General features: G+C 47.1%; 1 protein-coding gene across 2 annotated transcripts in view; it reads left to right on the top strand.

Annotated features, from left to right (window-relative positions):
* Nucleotides 1-332: 332 nt before the first annotated feature.
* ARL13A (ARF like GTPase 13A) overlaps nucleotides 333-23,583 on the top strand; it is a 253,452-nt gene continuing 230,201 nt past the window's right edge. The window contains exon 1 of one of the 2 annotated variants that reach the window (XM_069213306.1): nucleotides 333-399. In XM_069213306.1, coding sequence (XP_069069407.1) covers nucleotides 365-399 — 35 coding nt within the window. In that variant the 5' untranslated portion in view covers nucleotides 333-364. The other variant, XM_069213316.1, reaches the window with a different exon arrangement.

Raw genomic sequence — 23,583 nt, forward strand, 5'->3', positions numbered from 1 at the left:
TTTGCAACATTCACTCACTCTTTGTTACTATATGTATATATATGTGTGTATCTTTTCCAACTGTTAAGTGGATTCTCTGAGAATGTCTCAGAAATCACAGTAATTAGTTTAGAGTTGATGCAGAGGCCCTGAAAAACACTCAAAGTAGGCTAATAGAGCCATTAAAGGGTTTATGGGAAACGTAGTGATCTGTCCTTTTATTTCCTTCAGGTAAGATGCTATCCATACCCTTGACGACTACACACCCCAGCAGACTCGTCTCATCCCCCATTCCCGGATTAGGGAGGCGGCTGCAAGTGAATGATGTAAATCCAGATTAGTGTTAGGAGCACGCGGCAGGACTGACGACAGTAGCGGCGATGCTATGGAGAAAATCTGGACCACAGAGCCAAGCCTGCTGTAAGTGGTGTTTACTTTACCTGAATGTGATTTCTCTATGAGTTTGGTACCTGCCAGGCAGTAATGAAGGTAATTTACTCTCAGGTGAGTCAAACCCCATGGAGAGTCTTGTTGGCCCCGAATGGACTGTTAGCATTTTCTCTTTTCAGAGTGTATTCCGCTGTTGACTTGTGTTGTCCCTGACAATTCAGCTGGTTTGCGTGCCAGTGGCGGATGTGTGTCTGAGAACAGAGATACGGTGTCATGCCATTTAAATTCCTTCACTAATGCCAACGCAAGAAAGAGTTTGAGGCTAGAAGTGGGAAGAACTGTATTTGTATACTTACTTGTATTGGGTAATGAACATTTTAAGATGCATGTTTTTTTTTTTTTTTAAAGATGTAAAGCATCGTTCATAGATGAAAAACCTTGGATTCACCCCTAGAAATAGAGAGGGTTACCTTGCATGCCTAATAGTGTAAAAAAACAGGAACTTTACTTGACCAATTGTCTGCCCGGAAATGCAAATCCTAGCGTGTGGCTCTTTAATTAAATATTCTGTTGCTTTTCATTTTGGAGCGAACAAGTGGAAGAGCACTTCATACACGCAAATTAGTAAACTGGAAACCGGACGCGCAATCATCTGCACACAATAAGACTGGAAAGGTGCTGGGGTTTTCTAGTCTGCAAGAGAGAGGCTCTTGAGGCGGGGATTGGTAGAATACATTGTTATTTATGACTTGCAGGTACATTCGGACTCCGACCTCCTTGTACTCGTCACAGCTAGCTCTCATTCGGTCTGTACTAACAACGCTCCCCCTCCTGCTAATTATGAAGTCGTGTTGGCAGAGGGCCCGACCGCATCTAAAAATAGAAACCGGCAGCATCAGTAGTATGTTTACTGTCTCAGTCTACGCATTTGGCTGGCTCATATTGTGCCTGATTCAAAATTAGACGTACGTGATTGGTTGGCTCAAGCACCATCATGATTACTTCTGTTGCCCGAGCGACTCTACCCAGAAATCAGTCAAGAAGAAACCAATGGTAACAAGGTACAGTGTCCAGAGTTATTGGACTGAATAACTCTGTCCTGAAACCGAGTCTGTGATTGTTTCGTCATGTACCGCTTACTGGCTCAAGTAACACCACTCGGGAAATAATTCAGTGACAGCTGTTTTAGTGTAAAAGGTCATTTATTAGGACAGGATTGCATAAGTAACATAACCATTAACTTTCAAACGTAACCGTAACTTTAATAACGCCCTCCTATTAACCTCTCCTCGCTCATCCTTCTCCTTCAAAACCCTTATCTCGTTTCCATTCCCCTACGCACTCCCCTTTTCCTTTCATGCCCCATTTGGTTCCGTGCGTACCCCCACTCAGAGCCTTCACCTGCTTGTTTATTCCCTGGAAGGGTGGCCAAGCCCGCATGTGACTCACCACCCTCCCCCATCTACTGCTCGCTCACCCCTGCAACCTGCCCTAACTGACAATTTCCCTCCCTTCCTTGCTATTCGATTCTAACTTCCGTCCTTCCAATCGCTCTTCCAATTGCCGGGTGGGTGGGAGGCCAAATTAAAACGCGCGAGGGAATCGCGGCAAAGAGGCCGGTCCCTCCACCCCCAACCCCTTTTATTTCCTCCCCCTAGACCCGCCCCCACTTACCTTTTCCCCAATCCCTGTCCCTCGCCGTCACTTCCTTTCCCGAAATGACCCGCGGGAAGACTAGAGCGTTGCTCTTGCTTCCCGCGGGCCCCTCCATCGGGAAATAATTCAGTGACAGCTGTTTTAGTGTAAAAGGTCATTTATTAGGACAGGATTGCATAAGTAACATAACCATTAACTTTCAAACGTAACCGTAACTTTAATAACGCCCTCCTATTAACCTCTCCTCGCTCATCCTTCTCCTTCAAAACCTTTATCTCGTTTCCATTCCCCTACGCACTCCCCTTTTCCTTTCATGCCCCATTTGGTTCGTGCGTACCCCCACTCAGAGCCTTCACCTGCTTGTTTATTCCCTGGAAGGGTGGCCAAGCCCGCATCTGACTCACCACCCTCCCCCATCTACTGCCAACCAGCACAAACCCATTTGGCGTTTTGCTGCCCCACCCCACAAAGGCCACGCTACTGCGACCCAGTGCTTCTCATTTCTTGTTTGTAATCCACAAATTTTCTCCCCCCAAATCTTCCACCAGCAATCTCAGATCTGTCAAATATTATGCGTTTCCCATTGTGGACAGGTGAAACCATCGTTTCTGAAAAGTGCAACCTCCTGCTCTGTAATGTTCTCGTGTTTCATAAATTTTTTATTTTTTTTTTGCGCCCAGCAAAAACCTTTACTCCTTTGAGCCCGCTCCATGGCTCCATACTTAACTGCCCCTTTCCACCCTCTACGTGGAACAAATTCTGTCCACCCAAGTATGTACCATGCCATTTTTGCTTGAGAATCTCCAAATCCCTCTGCATGTGTTGCAGTAACGTGAGTTCTGACAATTTCACAAAGCCATCCCCTCCAAATGTATGATTAACAACATCCGCAACATCCCCAGTTCAATAAATTAGCAGTGATGAAAGGAAACAGGTTACCCCACCGCCTTCTGCTCTTTTCCCACCATAGCACCTTGTGCCGCCTGCTGGATAGTCCCAGGACCCAATCATATATCTGTTTTCTCCGCGAACCTCGCTGCCCAGTGGACCAATGAATGGCCGACCAGCCATGTAACCATCTTGCTCTGTGATGGACCAAACGCATCTCCTGCAATGGAAAAATAACTGTAACCTGTGTTTTTTGACAGAACAAACCCCCCACCCCTTCTAAAAAACCCTTCCAACTGTATCGCCCCACCTTTCGGGTCTTAACTTAAAGTTCACAACACCTTGATCGCTAGCGGAGTCTCGCCTTGATCTTTTTCCCAGTCCCAACCCAAATGCGCTGCGGCCGTAGCTGCCCCAATCCTAAACAAATGCGTGCCGAAAAAACCATGGCCCGGCGGCCCACACGTCCCAAAGCCATCCTCAACACTCGTAAGAGCTGAAAACTAGTGAGCTTGGACCTTGATCTGTGCACAAAAACCCCGGCTGCCTTATTTGACAACTGTGAGGGTTGACTAAAAGCTCCAAAACATCCACCCTTCCGAAGCGGAAAAAGTGCTGGCTCGTATTCATCTGCGCAACATACCGGCAATTCGTGTAACAACTCTAGTAACGACTCAAATCAAAGGGTTCCCTGGCCGTTCTACCCCCCACCGCTCTAATTCTGACAAAAACTTTCCTGTAGCTGCTCAAAAAACTGGAAAAAACCCCAACCAGGACAGCCGGTAACTTTGCCGAGTGGAGTCCGCTAAAAAACATCTCCGCCCACCCGTGATCATCATACCCCCCATTCCCAATTGTCTGCCGGGGACCCCTGTCTTGGTCTGCTCCGTTCCTGCCGCTCGGTTGCAAAAACGCTGCCACTGTGCACGGACAGGGAAACCGCAATCTCGTTGACAACTCCTGGTATAGGGACAGCTTTAAAGATCACAATTCAGAGATAAGCCCTGCAACCTGAATCAGCGCAACCAGCGCAAAAACCTTCACATCCCTTGCTTTCTGTCCGTTCCTAAATCCACGACAGCCATGTTGTTGGTTCTGAAGAAAACTGTCCTAATTGCTAACTCGCGCCCCCCATACTGCCATGTCCACCAGAAAGGAAAAAGTAATTTCCAGCAAAGCAATGCTCCTCCTTAGTTGTCACCAAAATTGCTGGCCACGCCTCCGGGCACCATCTGCCATCCCCTAAAATCACTAAAACCATGCGCTCCTGCCGCATCTGAAAATATCTGCACCTGCCATACTGTCTCTTCTTCCCAGAACCACCTGGATACCCCAATTAATTGTTTCAGAAATATTTCCCACCTTAACATCCTCCGAGTCCCCTTGACCCACTTATTCTGTGGTGTGGCAAAACTGCACCTGACATGTACACCCTAATTACCTGCAAAACGTCCCCCCCCCCCTTTAACTGTCCTACAAGCAAAGTTAAGGTACCCCAACCCCTTCTGGGTTGTCTCAAATCGATTTTTCGTACTTCCTATCAATGTGACCAAGAAAAACAGGATCTCCGTTACTGTCTGTGCCGGTAATCTGGCCATCATTATACTGGAGTCTTAAATCCCTACCCAGAAAGGTGAGAACCTATGAGGGGCCTTTGGTCTTTCTGGATGCCTACGGCAGTCCCATCTGCTGTGCCATATCCTGAAAGTCTTCCAGAGCCGTCCGGCACTCCCCACGAACCCTTCCTTCCCGCAAAGGAAGTCATCCAAATAATGGGTCACCGCATAATGCCCACTACTCTTGACAGAGACCCACTGCATGTAGGTGCTAAAAGCTTCGAACAACGCGCATGAGATCGCGCAACCTCTGGGCAGGACCCTGTCCACATAGACTGCCCCTTCAAGCTGCATTCCCAACAATTCAAAACTCCCCTGGGTGTATCGGCCATAACCTGAAAGCTGATTGCATATCGCATTTTCCATTTCTGCCGCATGGCCGCACGCCCTGACCAATTGTTTTTTTTTTTATTTTTTTTTTTTTATTTATTTATTTATTTTATGGCATCATCCACATATGCATACACCAGTCTGGTGTCTTCCGCTGCCATGAAATCGTCCACAGATGTGCCCTCCGGCCATGAGAGGTGATGTATCAACCTGATTTCACCCGGGGCCTTCTTCGGCACGACTCCCAGCGGGGATATCATCAAAATCTGACTTGGCCACTCATAAAAAACGGGCCCGCAATTCTGCCCAATGACCGTTCCTTGTCCAGCTTTTTCCTTACCACCTGCGGTAATTCCTTGCCAACCGCCAGTTGTCTGCCCAGTGTCTCACCCGTGGGCCGTGGTCACTGACCCTGAAACCTTCTTGAAACCCTTCTGCTAACTCAAGGCAGCTGCCCTATCCGTGTATATACGCAGCCCTGGTAAGATAAAAACTAACCTACACTGGCGTAGGCCCCTTTTGGATCAGTAGCGCCCTGTGTCCCTCCCCTTTTGCCGGCCTCCGTTGTACGGAGGGACTGTAGAGTGAAAAACATTGCGTAACCTGGTGACAACCCCCGCACTTGGAGCAGTCGTGTTTCATTTTTACAATGTTGTCTGGAGCAGAAAACCCTTGTTGAAATTCCCGCACACTCCTGTAGTGTTAAATGTTGTTCTTTGTCCCCCCCCACCCCGGGGCTGGACGTGCCTGAAACGGCTTATATACCACTGGTAACCCCCTGGCCGTATGTGTCGCTGCTGCGGATTGCGATGATACCGTCCACTGCCTCCATAATTCTGGGTCTACGTCCCCCCATGGCTCATCTGGGTTAATGCTCATTCCAGCTCTGAACCCCCAAAATGCATCTGCACTTTCCTAATGATGTCCATGTATTTAAATAGCGCTATAGCCCTGTCCGGGTATTTCTTGCAATAAATGCTTGCAAAATTAAACGCTGATGTCCCATTGTCCATATTAATTGGCACCCTCGGCCTAGTGGCCAACTCCCATTCCTCTTCCGTAGACCCTTCTGTGGCTTGTATGTCCCTATGTAACAGTTTTAAAAAACGTCTACGTACTCGTGTCTCCATATTCTGGCCTTGTTTTCTCCACTATGTGTGGGCCCAATGGCATAGCCAGACCCATCTAGGGTAGCCTCCTCTTGTGTTCTCCCCCTTCCTTTTCTTCTGTGCCTGACTTCTCTCCGCTGCCTTGTCCCCCCTAAGTTGTACCTCTGGCTTGCAGCTCTGTGCCTTTTTCCCCGCCTTTCTTATCTTTACCTGTTAGCGTGTCAAATATCGAACCTTCTCCTACCCCCACCGACTTGTAAATTGGAGTGTCGTCCCCTTTTGCACCGTCCCCCAAACCGACCACCATTGCCCTTTACCTCTGCCATGTGCAGCCCCCGGCCGCGAAACCTTTCGGCCCCGTGCTTGTTCTTGCCTTCTTTCCTGTGGACCACTGCTGTTGTCCCGCTCCTGAAAAATAGAAACGGAGAGAGGGGTTGCGCCGCTCCTGCGTCCTCTTCCCCTCCCCCTTGTGATGTGAACCTCTGTTTCCTTGATCTCCCCCACTTCCCATTCTTCCAGATCCTCTTCATAGTCAAGTTCCCACACAAACCTCTTCACACACATCCATCCGTTTTCCAACACTCCCACTCCTCATCATGTAGTTATTAGACATGTCATTGTGACCCACATGGCGCCTGCCATCTCTGTGTTGTCCCCGATCCTGCGGAGTAGAGAAGACCGCCGGAGACCCCTCTAGCGCTTCTGACCAACGTGCCGGGGCCGTATTGCGTCCCGTTGGTATCGCCTTCCTTCTGCCAACCTCTTGCGTTGGCATTGACCTTCCGCGCGCCGCATGGCCGTATGCGCCACTGGCTCCCATCGCGCTGCCTAAACCACCATCCTCCCTGCCTTCTTATCCCCTTTGGCTCCGAAACCCATACCCAGCTACCGCTCCGGCCTTAGGTAAAGACAAAAATCCCCAGGGCGTAGTTCCTAACCTGCCTGTACCCCCCTGCTGCAGGCCACAAAGGGCGTGCTGAGAAAGGATATGTGGGCCCTGCGTGACCTGGCGCCTCCCGTGGGGTCCTGCGGGGGTCCTGGCAAGGGGGGGGGGGGGTCCCTATAGTGCGTTGGTTTTGCCTTGTGTGATAACCTCCTTGTATGAAATTGTAATTATTATATATATATATATATATATATATATATATATATTTTTTTTTTTTTTTTGGGGGGGGCTGTATTGTCCCTAAATCACTTAATTGTGCCTTAAGGGCAGGCGGCGGGGGCCCCCACTGAATGATGTGAGGCTCCCCACCTGGATAATTGTAGTAGCCAAACCCGAGTCTATCGCATAGAATTATATATATATATATATTTTTATTTCTATTTATTTCTTCCTATTTCCTTTTTTTTTTTTTTATTATTTTTTTTTTATACTATATTAGGCCCCCACGTGGTCAGGGCCAGCACAATCTGGCCGCTGCTCAATCAAGGATATGTTGGGCCTATAAAACAAAAAGGCCTGCTGGCGGGGCCCCCAGGGGCCGTCAGTGGCTTAAAAACCAGCCACCTGTTAGCGCGGCCGGCCGGCCAGCAAACGCGTGCCCTGATTCCTGTGAAAGGGGGGGAGGGGGGGGTTGGCCGCTCGAAAAGGAGCGTATGGCCGCCCCTCGTAATTGTGAAAGATGAGAGGAGGGGGGGGGAGGGGCGCGCGGGCTAAACGCGCGCCCCGGCCTACATAAATACTGCCCAAGTGGAGATACCCGCATACCCCTTCCCCGCCCTACCTGCACTTCAAAAGAAACCCGCAGTGGAGAGCCCCAGGGACCGGCCTCTCCAAATTAAAACGCGCGAGGGAATCGCGGCAAAGAGGCCGGTCCCTCCACCCCCAACCCCTTTTATTTCCTCCCCCTAGACCCGCCCCCACTTACCTTTTCCCCAATCCCTGTCCCTCGCCGTCACTTCCTTTCCCGAAATGACCCACGGGAAGACTAGAGCGTTGCTCTTGCTTCCCGCGGGCCCCTCCATAACGGCGACTGTCAAACGGAGTAATTTAACTTAAGTTCGTCACAGATACCGACTCACAGATAGGTAACCGGATGAAAGTCAGTATCAAGTCTATGTCAACATCATCCCTGGTTGCTCTTACCCCTGATGAACATTTGTAATGTAAATTGGCTTCCATCTTGGCACTGGGCTCTAAGTAACGCTTTCTTGACTCCACCGCAGAGCTGGGTGGGATGCCACGCCCACTCGAGTACTGCCGTAGTGTCTTACCTCTGCATCTGCCATGTGTCTTCCCTGCGGTGCTAGTGGCACATGGGAAGCAGGGCCCTGAGAGACTGTGTACGCGTAGAGCTGCTTCTGGCTTCTACCCAGGACACCCCAAGAAGTCAGCTTCCTGCCCTGGAGAAGACGTCTCTCCACGGAGACTGTTACTTTATCTCAACAGACACTTCCCTGTCCAGACCTGATGATATCCAAACGCTGTGTGGTGTTGCTAACCAGCTGGACTACTGGGTAGCTACAGGTTATGACCCAGGCGGTGGTCACTGTCAACAAAAGACTTGGCTACAAGGAAACTGGTACCGGGTGCAACGTTTGGAAGTGGTGTTCTTGAAGTCATTGAGGAAAGCTGAGAAGCTGTTCATTTATCTGATAAGAACGTTTTCAGGACCTGCGTCACTTTTACACATTTAGGCCTGTATTCATACTTTGTAAGTGCCGCGTTTGCGTCATTTTTTGACGCACAAGCGGCACAAACTTACAAAATACAATTGTAAAAAAATATAAATACAGGCCTTACTGTTTCCGGGCGGTGAAGCACTCTTTGTTGGCTGTTAATTTTTGCATGGATGCCACATTATGAATAGTCTTGTAGGCTTGAACACAATTGGTTTGAGTATTGTTTTTAATGTAAAGCATCCCGGCCAGGTCACAGACTCTAATTTGTTACCATTGCAAAGTGTTTTTATACTGGGGTGATATGGTCATACTTTCTGAGTATATGCAAAAGAGGCGTCTTCACTGAGGTAATGAAACACCTTCCTCACGGGGTCCAGTTGATAGACGTATGATTTGAGTATGGTATTGCTTTTGAGGCTGATGTGACATTTCTTGCCCAGGCTGATTGTCAAACTCAAGCACTGGAGATTTAATGCAAAGCATTACTTCTGTTAGCAAGTCATTCTGACCCACTGATGGCTTACTGTTACCACCAGTCACATCACATCTACTGCTTCTCATCCAGGATTTGATGTCAACAAAGTCAATGAGCTTGGACTAGTATCAGTAATATTCATTGCAAGGCAGTGTGATAGATAACCGAATGTCACCTGTGTACATATGGACAGTAACGTAGCAAGGGAGTCACAGGCAACAATGCAAGCAAGGAAACCAGCCCACCCACCCTTGGTTTGGTACATAAATACATTCGAAATTACAGTGCAGATGGCCCCTCAAAAGTGCCTGCACTCCTGTGCCATTGCACCCCATGCGCAATCGATGGCTACGTCCCTCCGAATGGAACATTACTTCGCACTCACAGATAACATTTACGTCTCACAAACACGTCACCATCAGGGAGGGAGCATTTACTTGAGGAATCAACTGGGAGGCCAGGGCAGAAGCAGAGCAGAAGAATGTTGCTTCCTCCTTTAGTGATCTGTTGAAGAGGAAGAACAGATGCAGTTTTTTGACCCTGGTCACTAATGCCACTAAGTCAGGACACAGGATTCACGTTATAAGAGAAGGCTTTAAAGAAGGTGGCGAGAACAATAAGTATAAGAAGAACCACATCACCCTCATCCAGTACAATATAAGTGCCACTCTCGGCTCACCATAGAGGGATCTGTACTGTGGGTTGGTTTCTAGTCTCACCAGTTACGCCAACACACAAAGAGCCATACTTGTAAGGCCCCTGCGGCACAACAATGTCGACAGAGCATCACTTATGTGACGCTCTGGCAGCGCAGTGTGCCTGCACATGTTTACAAGGCCACGTAAAGCTACCTTGCGTGGATTTTCATGGCCTTGTAAATATGGCCCCCTTTCAAGCATAACTGCGTGAAAGAGGCATTCAGTGGGTGTTGCTTTGGGTGATCCCATGCACACCCATGGAATCTGATGCATTCCCCGATTTACAAGGTCTTGTAAACATGGGAATGCATCAGATTCCTACGCCACCTCAGGTAAAACTCGTAAAAGTGGGTCGAAGACAAGAAATTCTGCAGCATACATAGAATGAGGAAAACACCATTAATGATTGTTTATATGCAGGAAGGTGTCCCTTCCTGCACATAAACAATCATCCCTGCAATGCAGGCACCCTTGCCAAATAGTGCAAGGGTGCCTGCATTGGCTCTGGGCAGCCAATTGTGTGCCATTGCAGAGGAAGGTACAGGGATGCTTTGTATTGCTGTAAATACAACCCATCCCTGCGCCTTTCTAATGGTGCAGCGCGGTGCCACAGCTGGCTGTGGCACCACACCGCGTCATTGACTTGTAACTAGGAGCCATAGTCTCTCCAGATGGTCCTGAAGTTGAACTCATTTTTCAGACTATTGTTTTCAAAAACACACTTTGAATGGGGATGGAGGGTCTTTGAATGCTTATGACCAGGGACATTTGCTGCTTTGTGTGGGTCTAACAAGGGCGACTAATTCAAAGATGAGCTCAGGGAGATGATGTTTTTCCATAGTAGGGGTCTGCCCACTGTTAACCTGGGCTAAGAGGTTGTCTGAAGAGGAAGTCATCTCAGCTTTCCAGGTGAGACCCCACCTTCTCCATTCCAGATGCTACTTCTTAGTGGAGCATCATAAACCAGTTTGTGAATATACAATCTGTTGTGAATGGTAATAGGGGATTGAAAATATAGTCTCTGGATACATACTTCTGGCTTTTCTTAACTGACTGAGGTTCCTGTTCTCTTGCAGCGGGAAGGCCAGTGGCGGAATTACCTCAGTATTATTAACCCTTTGCAAGATTTTCAACATATTACTGAGTTAGCTTTGGGCTTCATTTATTCACGTCTCAATGAATGGCCACTTTGAAGATTGACAGGATCAGCATTTTATCCTCATTTTCCATTAAGTAAGCTTAAATGAGGAAGCCTAACTAAGGAAACCTGAATTGCAAATCACATACTTGTAAGATGCCTTTTACAGTTGGATGAGGTCCTGGCAACTCCACGGATTGTCTTTTTGAATTCCATGATCACTTTAGGCCATATTGTGGCACACCAGAATACATTTTGTATGTAGAATACCAAAAAATCGGGAGGTCGAAGTGAGCGGGATCTCTGGAGAATACTATATGTTTTTTTAATTTAACAAATTATTCTTGTTTAATTTAACAAAATAGTTCCCCTGCTTTTTGTTAAATAAAACAAAACAGTCTGCAAAGGGTAATGCCAATAGGATCTGGAACAGTTAATGTCAACAGTTGAGATGACTCAGTGGAAAGGGAAGGGGTCTCCTGTGCTGTGGAGCTAAATGCGGAACAAAAAGCTAAAGAAGAAACAAGCCTTCTCTCCAAGGTGCTAGCTTTTGGAACAACATAAAAATGTGTGAAATTGGTTAATCAGCAAATGTAAAGGCTACTTGGGAGCCAGTATTGCTTTTCATTGATCAGTCTCTTGAAGATTAATGACAAAGATATATACTTTTTGAGAAGTAATGCAAGAGTGTTGCCAGTTGAGATCTGAAGCAAATGCTTTCAATTGATACCTATGAAAATGCTTGCACTAGGTACAGTCTGGTTGCATATTACTAAATATATATATTTTGCAAGCACTTGTTTATTTTGAACCTTAATCTTTCTGTGCGTTTTGCGACAGTCTATGTCAGTGGTACTCACAAACTTTTTCTCGGGGGCCAAAATTGCAGTATGGTTTGCTGCCGAGGGCTGCACTGAAGTGACAGCGGGGGCGGGGGGAGCTTGGAGGGGGCGGGGCTTAGAGGGGGAACAACCACCCCGCCCCCTTTTTCAAAACATTGTAACACACACAGCGCCATCTGCACACAGCGCCATCTGCTCTCACCCCTACCCCACACACTGCGCCATCTGCACACAGCGCCATCTGCTCTCCTCCCTACCCCAGTAACACACACAGCGCCATCTGCACACAGCGCCATCAGCACTCACACCTACCCCAGTAACACACACAGCGCCATCTGCACACAGCGCCATCAGCACTCTCCCCTACCCCAGTAACACACACAGCGCCATCTGCACACAGCGCCATCAGCACTCTCCCCTACCCCTGTAACACACACAGCGCCATCTGCACACAGCGCCATCAGCACTCTCCCCTACCCCAGTAACACACACAGCGCCATCTGCACACAGCGCCATCAGCACTCTCCCCTATCCCAGTAACACACACAGCGCCATCTGCCATTTGCTTTAATTGTTTATTTAACAAGCAGGTGGGGGTAATGGAGGAGGGTAAGTAGAGAAAGAAGGGGTGGGAATAACACATGGAGAGTGAGGAGAAGCACAACAGTAAGAGAACACTGCAGAGGCACATGGCAAAAAAGAACAACACAGAGCACTGAGTGGGGATAGAGAAGCACATGGAAGAGACGGAGCAGTGCAGGAGGTTAGAAGAACACAAACGAGACAGAGCAACGCTGAGGGGGAGGGAAGCACCCAAGGGTGACATCTACTAAGCAAATGCACTTGAGGAGGGCTTAGGCAAAAAAGAAATGAGAGAGAGCAGAATGGGAGAGAATAAGAAAGCGGATGAGAGAGAGAGAGCAACATGCAGCAGGAGGAGAGAAGCAAATGAGGGAGACAGCTGGAAAAAAACATGAACATTCTTTAGCAAAAAGAAAGTATTTCCCTAAAAGTGAGCAGGGTAAGGACACAGATGAAGCTCCTTAATTCCAGGGACAAACATGAGATGGATAAGGCAAGCCATTCAGTAAGAGGCAAGTTAATGAAAGCAATAATAAAGTCCATCAATCATAAGAAATGGGCCGACTTTAATGCTGACATTAGGTTTTTGCATATAGACAGCTTGCGCTTTCTAATAGGTTTGACTTAAAAATAATATATCTATCTCAAAATCTGCAGATAGAGCATGTGGAGGCTCTGTACCAAATGAGTTCAAGTTAAAAATGAATGGAGTTCTCCTTTGATGTACTCCAGAGTAAGTCAAGTTGTAAAGTATCTGGAATTAACTTATTCTGCTGGCTCATATCAAAGTTGTCATTGTACCGTTGTAATTTACGTTTCAGTAGATTTAAGGAGAAGCAAATCTGCCTTTATATGAAAAGTCTGTTGGTCATTGGATTGTGAAGGTTCTTTTGGTTTGCAGGAGCACTGCTGTGCGGGTTGGTGGCTGAGCCACTTTGGAGTGTTTTACCTTTGAGGTGTGTGGATTTGTACTTTTGGCATTTTGGTGTAGTGTTGATTGGATGAGATGTTTGTTGCACTGCATGCACTAAATGCTATGGCATGATTGCTATATTTGATGTGGTGAAGGTAGTATTTTTGATTGTTTACTGTTGTTGGACAACATCTCGTTTCCGAATACAGGCCCCATCAAATTGGTCCGGTTGAAAAGCTTTTATGGGCCAAAGTTCACGGCTCGCGGGCCGCCAAGGTAGGTCTGTGGGGCCGCTGGCGGCCCGCGGGCCGTACTTTGAGTAACGTCGGTCTATGTTATACTGTGCTTAATGTAATTTTAAAGTAGTAACTTACATATTCCAGTGCTTTCTGTCGCAAGCGGGGGCATTGTAGCCCTACCAATACACAAACCTGCCCACAAGGTTACTAACCACATCACACAATTTCCCTGCAGATCACAGTTGCCATACATTTTTTAATACACTTTTACACTGACTAAAATCCTCCTACACACAGTCGGAGTGTTATGCTAACTGAGATTAGTGATGAATTTAGAATTGAGAATGTCAACATTAATCTTTTTTATTTTGCAAGTACTTTGTTCATGGAGAGAGAAATAATACTATAGCTTGTAAGAAAGTATGGTATTGCGAAGGATGTGAGTACTTCACAAGTAACAAGTCTGTAACTTTCTCTTTACTGGGAACCAAGTATCCCATTGTAGCACTGGACTGCACCCCAGCTTGCTGTTATGAAACTCCAAATAAATAATTGCCCAGTAATTACTTTTTTTCTGAAAAGGAAAAGTACTTCATTGCACACACACTACTGAATACTATACATTAATTTACAAATATCTTCAATTAGGTAGATGGAAATACCTTTGGTGACACCCTCAAACCATACCTCACAGAAATCCTGTAAAAATGCAGGACTACTGGCTTCCTCATGGTGTCTCAACAGTTGTAAAAATTGAAAATGTAATTTAACCTTACTGCTAAGAACTTTAATAACATCCTCAGATGACGCAATCTCCTACTGACATTCATCATTATGTATTGTGACCCACTGTTCATGTGAGATGTTCAATAAAGCATTGCTGATTTAACAACATGTAGATTTGAGTCCTTCAATATTACACTGCTGTCACTGGAGCTTTAGGACTAACCAACAGGAGTCATTACACTCCTCAGTCTCTGTAGAAGCACTGAAAGCTTCTTCCAGGGCCATGAATGTAACCCCCTGGCTGACATGGAAACTTTGAGCAAATCTTTTTGAGGGTCTACTACACTTCCTGCAGCTGCCCCCCAAAACACTCCTCTGAACTGTTGATGGTGCTCCTACCCTTCTTGGGACACTACATAAATATGCAAATTTTTGGGCCCGAGCAAGGGCTTAAGAATCGCCACTCGACTGCCAGCAGCACATACAAAATGAATGTCTTTGCTGCTTTCAGAAAAGGCTTTTTCTTTCATATCTGTGGCCTCCTGTGTTTCAATTTTTGATCCAGATGCCCAGTGTGGCCATTTGTTGGGGGTTGCAGGGGAGCCCCAAGGTCCTCCAGCCCTGGCTGGGTGCCCACATGTGCAGCACCCATCTTTGCAGGCAGACGCAGGATACCACGTCCATTCCCCCCATGCAGACTCCACACGGGAGGCTTGGAGAAGGGTGAGCCTCCTCCCCAAGACACTGACATGGGGGGGTGAGTGCATCACCCTAAAATCTCGCCAACCTATTCTATCCTGAGGAGATGGGGTACCCTAAGACAATACAGTTTGCATTAAGCCCCGGTGTATAGGGTCCTAAGAGCTGAAGACGTCTTTGAGGAAGGGGCACACGCAAGCTGCCTCCTCATTCAAATACAATGAAGGCAATTGCCCTGATGCCTGGAGCATGACCCATATGAGGGTATTTTTGAATTTTTTGAAGGAGCACTATGCGCTTGGTTTCAGAACAGACTTTTCTCTGCAGTCTCTCCAGCACTGTTGGCCCGATTTGAACGAGGTAGGAGTTGTTTCTTGAAGTCACCTGACATCTAAACTAGGCTTTTCTTGTTAAAGTTTGATTTTCCTGCTTCTAAATCCTGTACTTTGTCTAGGCTCCTGGTACCAGCCTTCACTTTGAAGCTTCTTAAGCAGCTCTTCTGCAGCCCGCCAGCAGCGAACCCTCCCTAACGCACTCCTCGAGCCCCGTGGCTTTGGCCATCTTGCAAGGCACCTGTGTGTCAGCAGTGGAGTCAGTGGCTCCCCCTCCTTATGGGGGTCATTCAGCTGCAGGACCTGCCCACAGAAGATCCAGGGGAATCCTCCAGTGCTTCCCCTAGCAGGTTCATCCCTCTGCAGTGACCAGCGCCACTGACCCTGGAGGACACTCCTAGGTGCTGGTTGGAGTCAAGGTCTTTCAGTTCATCTTCTTGGTGGGGTCAGGTGGCTCCTCCTTCCAGCTGGGCATTCTTTTGCAGTCAAGGTCCAGTGAGTACTGAAGGGCCTCTACCTTGTGCAGGGGTTTTTATATAGCGCAAATAAGTTTTGGAAGTTGGGCACCTCTGCCCAATCCGAGGGTGCCACACCATCACTCCACAGCTCCTTCTGGAGCATTTAAATATGGTGACGAAGTGGACTGTAGAAAGATCATCCCTGAAAGCTTTAGACCTGCCCCTCAACTGACACTTTTGCCTGATCCCTTCCCACCAAAACACAAAATGGAAGCACCTCCTGTTTTTAGCACCAGAGGTCTGGCCTTTTTCCTTTGTGACTGTGGGCTAAGGCTTGCCCAGGCCAGGTGCAGTGTGAAGAGTTAATTAGCACACGCAGATTTTCTCCCCATCCCTCCATTTCCCAGGAATTGGAATACGCACTGTCAAATGACTCGATTAGTCGTTGTGTGAAAAGGCCTTTGATCCTCCTGCTGAATAGCAAAGTAATTACCTTGACCCAGTAAAAGGGACAGAGACCTGGAATCAGATTATGTTTGAGCCAGGGAAATATAATAATTCTTCAAGTGACTTAAGGAGTATAGAGGTATTACAAAAGTGACAGTGGATATGCTCTCGGTGTACCTGTTTACCCTAAAATTGCTACCTACTTGGTATCTCTAGGCTTAAGTATGACATAACTGTGCAGTGGTTCAGATTTCGCTCATAATGTGTGATGCAGTAATGGAGTGACAACACAGCCTTTTCAGTAATCACCTTATATCTACACTATGTATGCACACCCAAATCTTAAGGCCTCGGAAGGTCTCTTCTGTAACATGCTACCTGTGCTTCGATACAAGGTTGAGCTAGATGATAATCTCACATGCTCAGCCCAGTACACATGCACAGATGTGTGCTCATGAGTTTGCATGTAACCTGCCGAAGGCCTATTACCCTACCTGAGCAGCAGTGCCCTTATCTTAAAAGGTGTACAATGGCGGTTACCATTCAGTCGATTTCCATAGAATCTACTGTGAGACTCAGCTGGTGAGACTCACTCACTGAAAAAAGTCCAAAACTGGATAGCCAGAAAGCAAATGCACAGAGGGATTAAATGGGGGGAACCCTTTTCCTGCAACCTGGTGTTGTGAAATTCATCGAAAATCACTCTTAATACGAAGACGTTTATCTACTGCGGCACAGAAACTGAACCCAGACATAGGATGAGTATAGGATACCATTTCTTGTATTCTAAAGCAAATATCGAAAAGTGACTTAAAAAGTGAGATGCTGTGAGGAAGCGCTAAGGCTCCACCAGCCAGACAGAAACATGTGCTGAATGTATTGTATCACGCAAAACAATTGATGCCCAATAAAGGAACAATCTACTTGCCCCCTTTGCTTGGAATATTCTAAAACGCTCTGGGTGCTGTGAGTCTGTCTCTGCACTTTACAGCTTATTTATTAGTTTTCTAGTGATACTAGAGGCTGCTACTCTCTATCGCCACCTAGTGACGCATCCTCAACCCTGCATGTTGTGAAGTGGACTGGCTGAGTGAGGGGACTGGAGTACTGAGAGCACAATGTGAAGGACCCGAGATTTACTGTCAATAGGCATATACAAATGTCAAACACAACTAAGGGGTTCTCCTCAGGGCACAGAACACACTAATGTCACTAAAAAAGACAAAAGAAAAAAACACTACATATTCATCACTTGTAATAATAAAGTGGCGACTAACCATTCAATATTCGTATTATCTTTCTACAACACATCTTCAGTACCTGGCGAACAGGGTGCTCTCCCCACTGGAGACGACATTCTGAAACGTAAACCACAGAATATGTTTTTTAACAGGCTGCCCACACCGTCTTAGGCCCCAGACATTCCCCAAAAAATGGACCACAAAATGAATCGACATCCCCAGCCAATTGAGTTGGTAATTCCTAAAAAACAATCAGAAGAAAAACTAAGAAACATTCAAAAGAAAACGCACTGCACTGAATAGCCAAGTCTAAATGCTGTACCAAACCCAAACTTCTGAGGGCTGAAACCCATTTATGTGACAGCCTGTCTTAAACCTGGCCGTCGTGAGCCCATTGTTGTCACCCAGTATTAAAATGAAGTGTAATCATTGTTGCAACCGAGAATTCTAAGCGGAAAGAGGTTGAATGCACACCAGTTCTTACTCGGAGGGGGTAAGGATAAATCCCTCAGTATCGCCATCCCACGGAGGCATTCGCACACAGCCAAGATTGCTTCTGTAGAAAGAGCAATGGGTGTAAGACATTTTTCTGGTAGCACCCAGTGGCGGCTGGTGACATATTTGAGTGGTGGGGCAACAAGGTTCACCAGGAATTTCACTGAGTGAGGAACCCATTTGAGCTAGTCCATCTGTCCCATGAAGGATTAGGGAAGGCTCTAGCAGTACAGTAATACTGACACCTGACTACTACATGTCTAACTTTAAATGATTTTCGCCCATACCTATTTTTTATAGTGCTTTCAGAGGAGCAAGGCCCGGGGTTAGGTCACGCACAGATAGCAGAGCTCTCATCGCCAGATAGAAATAGACTTAGAAATAGACTCTTGGCGCACATCCCATTGTGCTCTGGAAATTAGAGAGGAGCCACAGCCTGGAACGCTCAACTGCAGGAAAGGGTTTCAGGGAAGAGAACGAATAAAACGTAGCCGTAGACAAAAAAAAAAAACACAGACAATAACTGTGAAAATGGCACATTTGCTACACAGAGTTAGAGAAAAGGTGAACACAGGGGAGATGTTACATACTATTGCTGCCACCGGAAAAGCACCGCTGTAGCGTTTCAAAGTAAGCAATAATTATAGTTAATACAGCATTTCGAAAATAAGCTAATTAACGGACAATTTACCTCCGGTGTAGATATATGAATATACATTTTGACTGCATATAATAAATTCCTCTAAAGGTTTTTATCCCTCACCCTCTCACATCAGCGCCTTCAGTGCACAGTAAACAAAAGTCACTGGGTGGGCAGAGTGTCTGCAAGTAAACTTTGAAGACGTACTGCTAGAAAGGGACATCCTGCCGGCACGGAGACCGAAACGAGAACCAATCAGCGCTTGATTTAGTTGAGACATTTATGGCTATATTATTTGATATTCATTATTCACTAAGTCACATACCTTCATTCAGTGATTCTTCAGTCAAATTAGTCAACTCAATCCATCATACGTTCGATGCACTGTGTGAAAAATTGCCGCCTGCCACAGCCACACCCTTTCCCAATTCCCAGCTCGTCACAGGGTGAGAGGTCCCACCCACGCCCTCTGCCTCTGGGAAGTTGGGAAAGGGTGGGGTGACAATGCTCTCCACTCCCCGATTGACGTGGAGGCTAAGCGCTTCAGGGCTTGAATAAAAACGCCTGGGGCTAACTTGGCCTCTGCGTCATCTCAGTGGGTGGAGACCAGGCCTTGATGATGGGTCTTTGCAGAGCTGATGACCTCACAGGCCTCAGGGCTGTGAGATTATCAGCCCAGCAAATAGACTCACTTTGGGCCTGCAGTTGAAGTGAGCATGTGACGTCAGTCACGTCACTTCACTTGTCGAGCAACATTAATGCTGGACTGGTGTTGGTGAGTGGCTGTTTTATAACGTTGTATAAAGTTACAAGAGTGTATTATAATTATTTTTTTATTTTAAAATGATTGCTTTTTTTGATCGCTTTGTGAAGGGGCGGAGCCCCTACGCCCATGTAGAGAAACCACCACTGGTAGCACCGCTACCAGCGTGAGAAACGATGGGAAACAAGGTGCTTACTTTGCGCAGTGCAGGGATAAAGCACACAGTCTAACTTGCTAAGCCATTTAAACTACTTCGAAGCCACTCCTATAAAACAACCGGAAATTTGTGATAGTGAAAACCACTAAATGTATTAAAACACCACCAACTAAATACGCACCATTTGAAACAAATTCCCAGGCACCAAATGCTCCTTTGCTCACCACCCTAATTCTATGCTGAGGCAAGGGGCTCAGATATTTGAGCACGTGGAGGGAAAAGATGTTGACATGACAATAGTAAGATATTTTGGAAGCTTTTGAAAGATTTTTAGATCTAATGGTAACCCTATTAGATCTAATGGGCTAAATGGACCAGATACTTGCAAGTACTTTGGGAGTATCGGTAGTCACAGTGTAAGGTTTGTGATTGGAGAGATTGTTTTAATTTCTCACTTTGATGATCTTGTTGGTGAAGATACATGCAAGGCCTATACAGTGCTCTAATGTAAGAGGAGCATTACCGTGATAGGGGAAATTTTGTGCTTCCTGAGATCAAACAATATTGCCCTCTTCCCACAATTTCCTGGGACAGATTGACGGGCAGAACGGCCAGGTAACCTTCAACAGAATGATAAACTAGGGTAAACTATTTCATATTATCTGGCTGGTCATTTAGTGTGCTGTGTACAGTGTCAGTACTTGTTTTAGTTTACGTCAAACTTCACGTACAAAACAGACCACAAAGTTAGTCCCAGCGGATACGCCAGCTATTGGTTAATAGAGCTTGAGCTACTCTTTGGTCATTCAGTGTGAGGTCGTGGCACAAGGTCAGGGAAACGTACACTGCACCCTCCCCTGTTGCCAAACTCTGGGCTTTGTATTGCTTGATAACATTTAAATAGTGGACATCAGTAGCAGATGGTTAACAGGGGTGTCAGGGCTCTGCCTTACCCGTTTACTGGCTCCTATTTCATTGATTTTACTGCAGCCACTGCTCTATGTATGTTTCTCTGACCCTCGCTGTTCCAAAGGGTGAGGCAAACCACTAAAAGGTATATTCGGTAGCATGTATGTACCAGCAGTCACATGTTTTGCAGGGCTTATGTGTTTTCAGCCCTGGCCCTCTGTGACCAACAACAGTGTAAGACAACAGCCCAATGTGATGTACGGTGGCCTTGCAAATTAAACCCAGGCCATGTGCTTTAGGCTTCAGCCCGTGCTTCCCGAGGCTCTGTGGCAACCAGTGTGGGAACACCTTTTACCATTGCTTAATTTGTACATAAAAACGGGCCCGTGCCCAGAGCCCTCCTCTTAAACACGCGGCTGCTGCAATTAAATGTGCAAACACGGAATACTGAGGTAGCGTAATCCTGAAGCCATCTCGGGCCTCTTCAATCCATTTAAAGCCACTCCGTGCTCATTCAGTTTACTCTTGCAGCTTTCTCCCATTGTGACGCTTTTTCATTTTTTCTCTTCCTCCGTCTTTCCCTTATGTGTCTTTTGCTTGCAGCAAACGCTTGAGGCAGAAGAATAAGCACCTGCCCTCAAAAATAAGTGCCGGTGCTCCGCACCGGAAATAACAAGCACAAATTAAGCACTGCCTTTTCCGTCTCGTCAAAATGCGGGGTGGGATGAGTGAGCTTGAACAGTTTCACGTCACTCTGAGACGAGTTAGCAAAGGGGTGGGCTCCAAACTAGGCAGTGCTGCTCTGAAGAGAAATGATCCTTGTGGAAGTAGAGACCATAACATTGATGAGCAGGTGGAAGGCAGTGGAAGGCAGTGTAAGGTGGACTGAAACCCCACAGAATGACTCAACACAGTGCTAGTCACACTAGGACTGCCGGGTCAACAGCCCCAACCTTTATTTAACCCCTCGGGCCAAAGCCCGTCTTCGCGACCTTAGTGGGGCAACAAAGTATAGTAGAGCTCGCATGGCTCTCTACATCCCTCCAGGACTTTATTCACAATAACCAAACAAAACAGAGCACGATAGCAGCCAACCACAAAAAAAACATCACAGAGAAACAGAGGGAGAGAGAAAGAGAGAGAGAGTGGGAGAAATAACACAAGAGCTAGAAAAAGGACAACTAGTTACAATCAACGTTTTCAACAGATGAGCGCTCCTAGTCACCAGACCGTATGTCAGGCCACTTCGCCTCCTTCTCTGGTTAGATCACAGTCTGCTCATTTATTAGCCTCGTTAACAGGCAATGTCTCGAAGTCTGTGACTTGGAGCTGGGTTGGGCATGAGGTATTACCTCCCACTCCGACTACTCAACATTACATCACTGCCTTCATCTGCTTGCTGATCCGATGTGGGACATGGTGCCTCTTGACTACCTGATCTCTCTTCCGTCTCACACTCTTCCCCTCCGACAATATTTTCCTCTTCTCCTTCTTCGACTCCGGCCTCCCTGGACAACCCTGCTCGTTTGAACTGCTAAATGTTTTTTGTCACCTGTCCTTTCTTCATGGCAGGCTGTCACCATGGACCCCGGGATTCTCACCACTTTCCACACCTCGGGTTCGAACAGGGTCCGAAACTTTCCTCCAGGACGCCTGTTTCTCACAACTACCCTTTTGCCTACCTGAAGATTTAGGCGTTATGTGCTCCCCTTGACAGTTGCCCTGTTATTGTTCTGCATCCTGCGCTGTTGTGTAGCTTCCACATCTAGTTCAGGAGGCTCCCACTGAGAGCCAGCTGAGATACAGTCACTCGGAGCCACCTTGAACATCAGAGCGGCTGGGGCACACTCCGTGGTGCTGTGAGGTGTTTGTCGATAGGCTCTCAGGAATTGTTGCATGCCACTTTCCACATCTTCGCCCCTTTCTACCACTAATCTCAATGCTCAATTAAGGGTGAGCATAAATCTTTCTACGTCGCCATTGGCCTGCGGCCAGTGTGGCGTGATTTTGCAGTGGTGTATTGCAAGTCCATCCAGGAAGGCTTTGAAGTCCTGCCCCGGAAATGGGGGACCGTTATCTGTCCTGATTTCATCCGGAAGCCCAAATGTCGCAAAAGTCCTCTCCAGCACTAGGCTAATATCGCAAAAGAGGTGGAAGTCACTGTTTCCACCACACAAAATTTTGTGTATGAGTCAATCAGAACAGCTGTTAGCTTCCCATCGGGGCAGCTCCCGAAGTCCATATTTCATTTTGACCAGGGCTTTCGGCTGGGAGGTTCGGTGATTACGGGGATAGTGGGCGGGTCAAGGGATGTGATGATACAGGAGTGGCAAATTCCTACAAGGGTGTCTACCTTTGTGTCCATGCCTGGAAACTACACCTTACCCCGGAGGCGCACCTTTGTATTGGGCGCTCCTTGAGGGCCCTGATGAGCCAACTCCACCACCCGGTCTCAAAGGCTGGGTGGATTCACAATTTTTTGTCCTCTCAGAAGGAGACCGTTGCCCCCAACTGAAAACTCCTCTTTCACTTTCCACATTCTTTGCATGGCCAACCTCTCTTCGAGATCATAGGTCTTCACCCCCTCTAGGAAGTGTTTCCACCAGCTCTGGCTCAAAGCGTCTTTCACTCAATTAATGAAAGGATCTTTTCCTGACGCATCCACTAACTTCAACACTGTTAGGGCTACAGGGCAAGCCGCCTGTAGTACCATGTTGATGAAGCTCTCCACCTTCTCCTCTTCATCGTCCTCAGATGCACTCAGCGGTGTTGTCGGGGGATGCCTCGACAGGTAGTCTGCCCGGTTATTCGCCCCTGGGCGATAGATGACTTCAAAGAGGTATGGCTGGAGTAGGACAGACCACCTTTCAATTCTCGGGGGAGCTAGCCACATGGAACCGGTAAACAATGACACCAAAGCAATGTGGTCTGTGACAACTTGAAATTCCTGGCCATATAGGTTCAGATGGAAGTGTTTGCATGCCCACCAAATTGCTGGCGCCTCATGCTCTACCTGAGCGTACCGGGTCTCTACTGCCGATAGAGCCCTGCTTGCATACGCTACCGGGGCCCATTCTTGGTGATGCTTCTCCTGCAATAGCACTGCTCCCAGCTCCACAGGGCTCGCATCTACCACCACTTCGTCCGCTTCTCGAGGTGGAAATACGCCATTGTACCCTTGTCTAACAATGCCCCTTTTACCTCCTGGAAGGCTTTTGTCTGCTTCGGAATTCCAT

Source organism: Pleurodeles waltl, chromosome 2_1, assembly GCF_031143425.1.
Source record: "Pleurodeles waltl isolate 20211129_DDA chromosome 2_1, aPleWal1.hap1.20221129, whole genome shotgun sequence".
NCBI lineage: Eukaryota > Metazoa > Chordata > Amphibia > Caudata > Salamandridae > Pleurodeles > Pleurodeles waltl.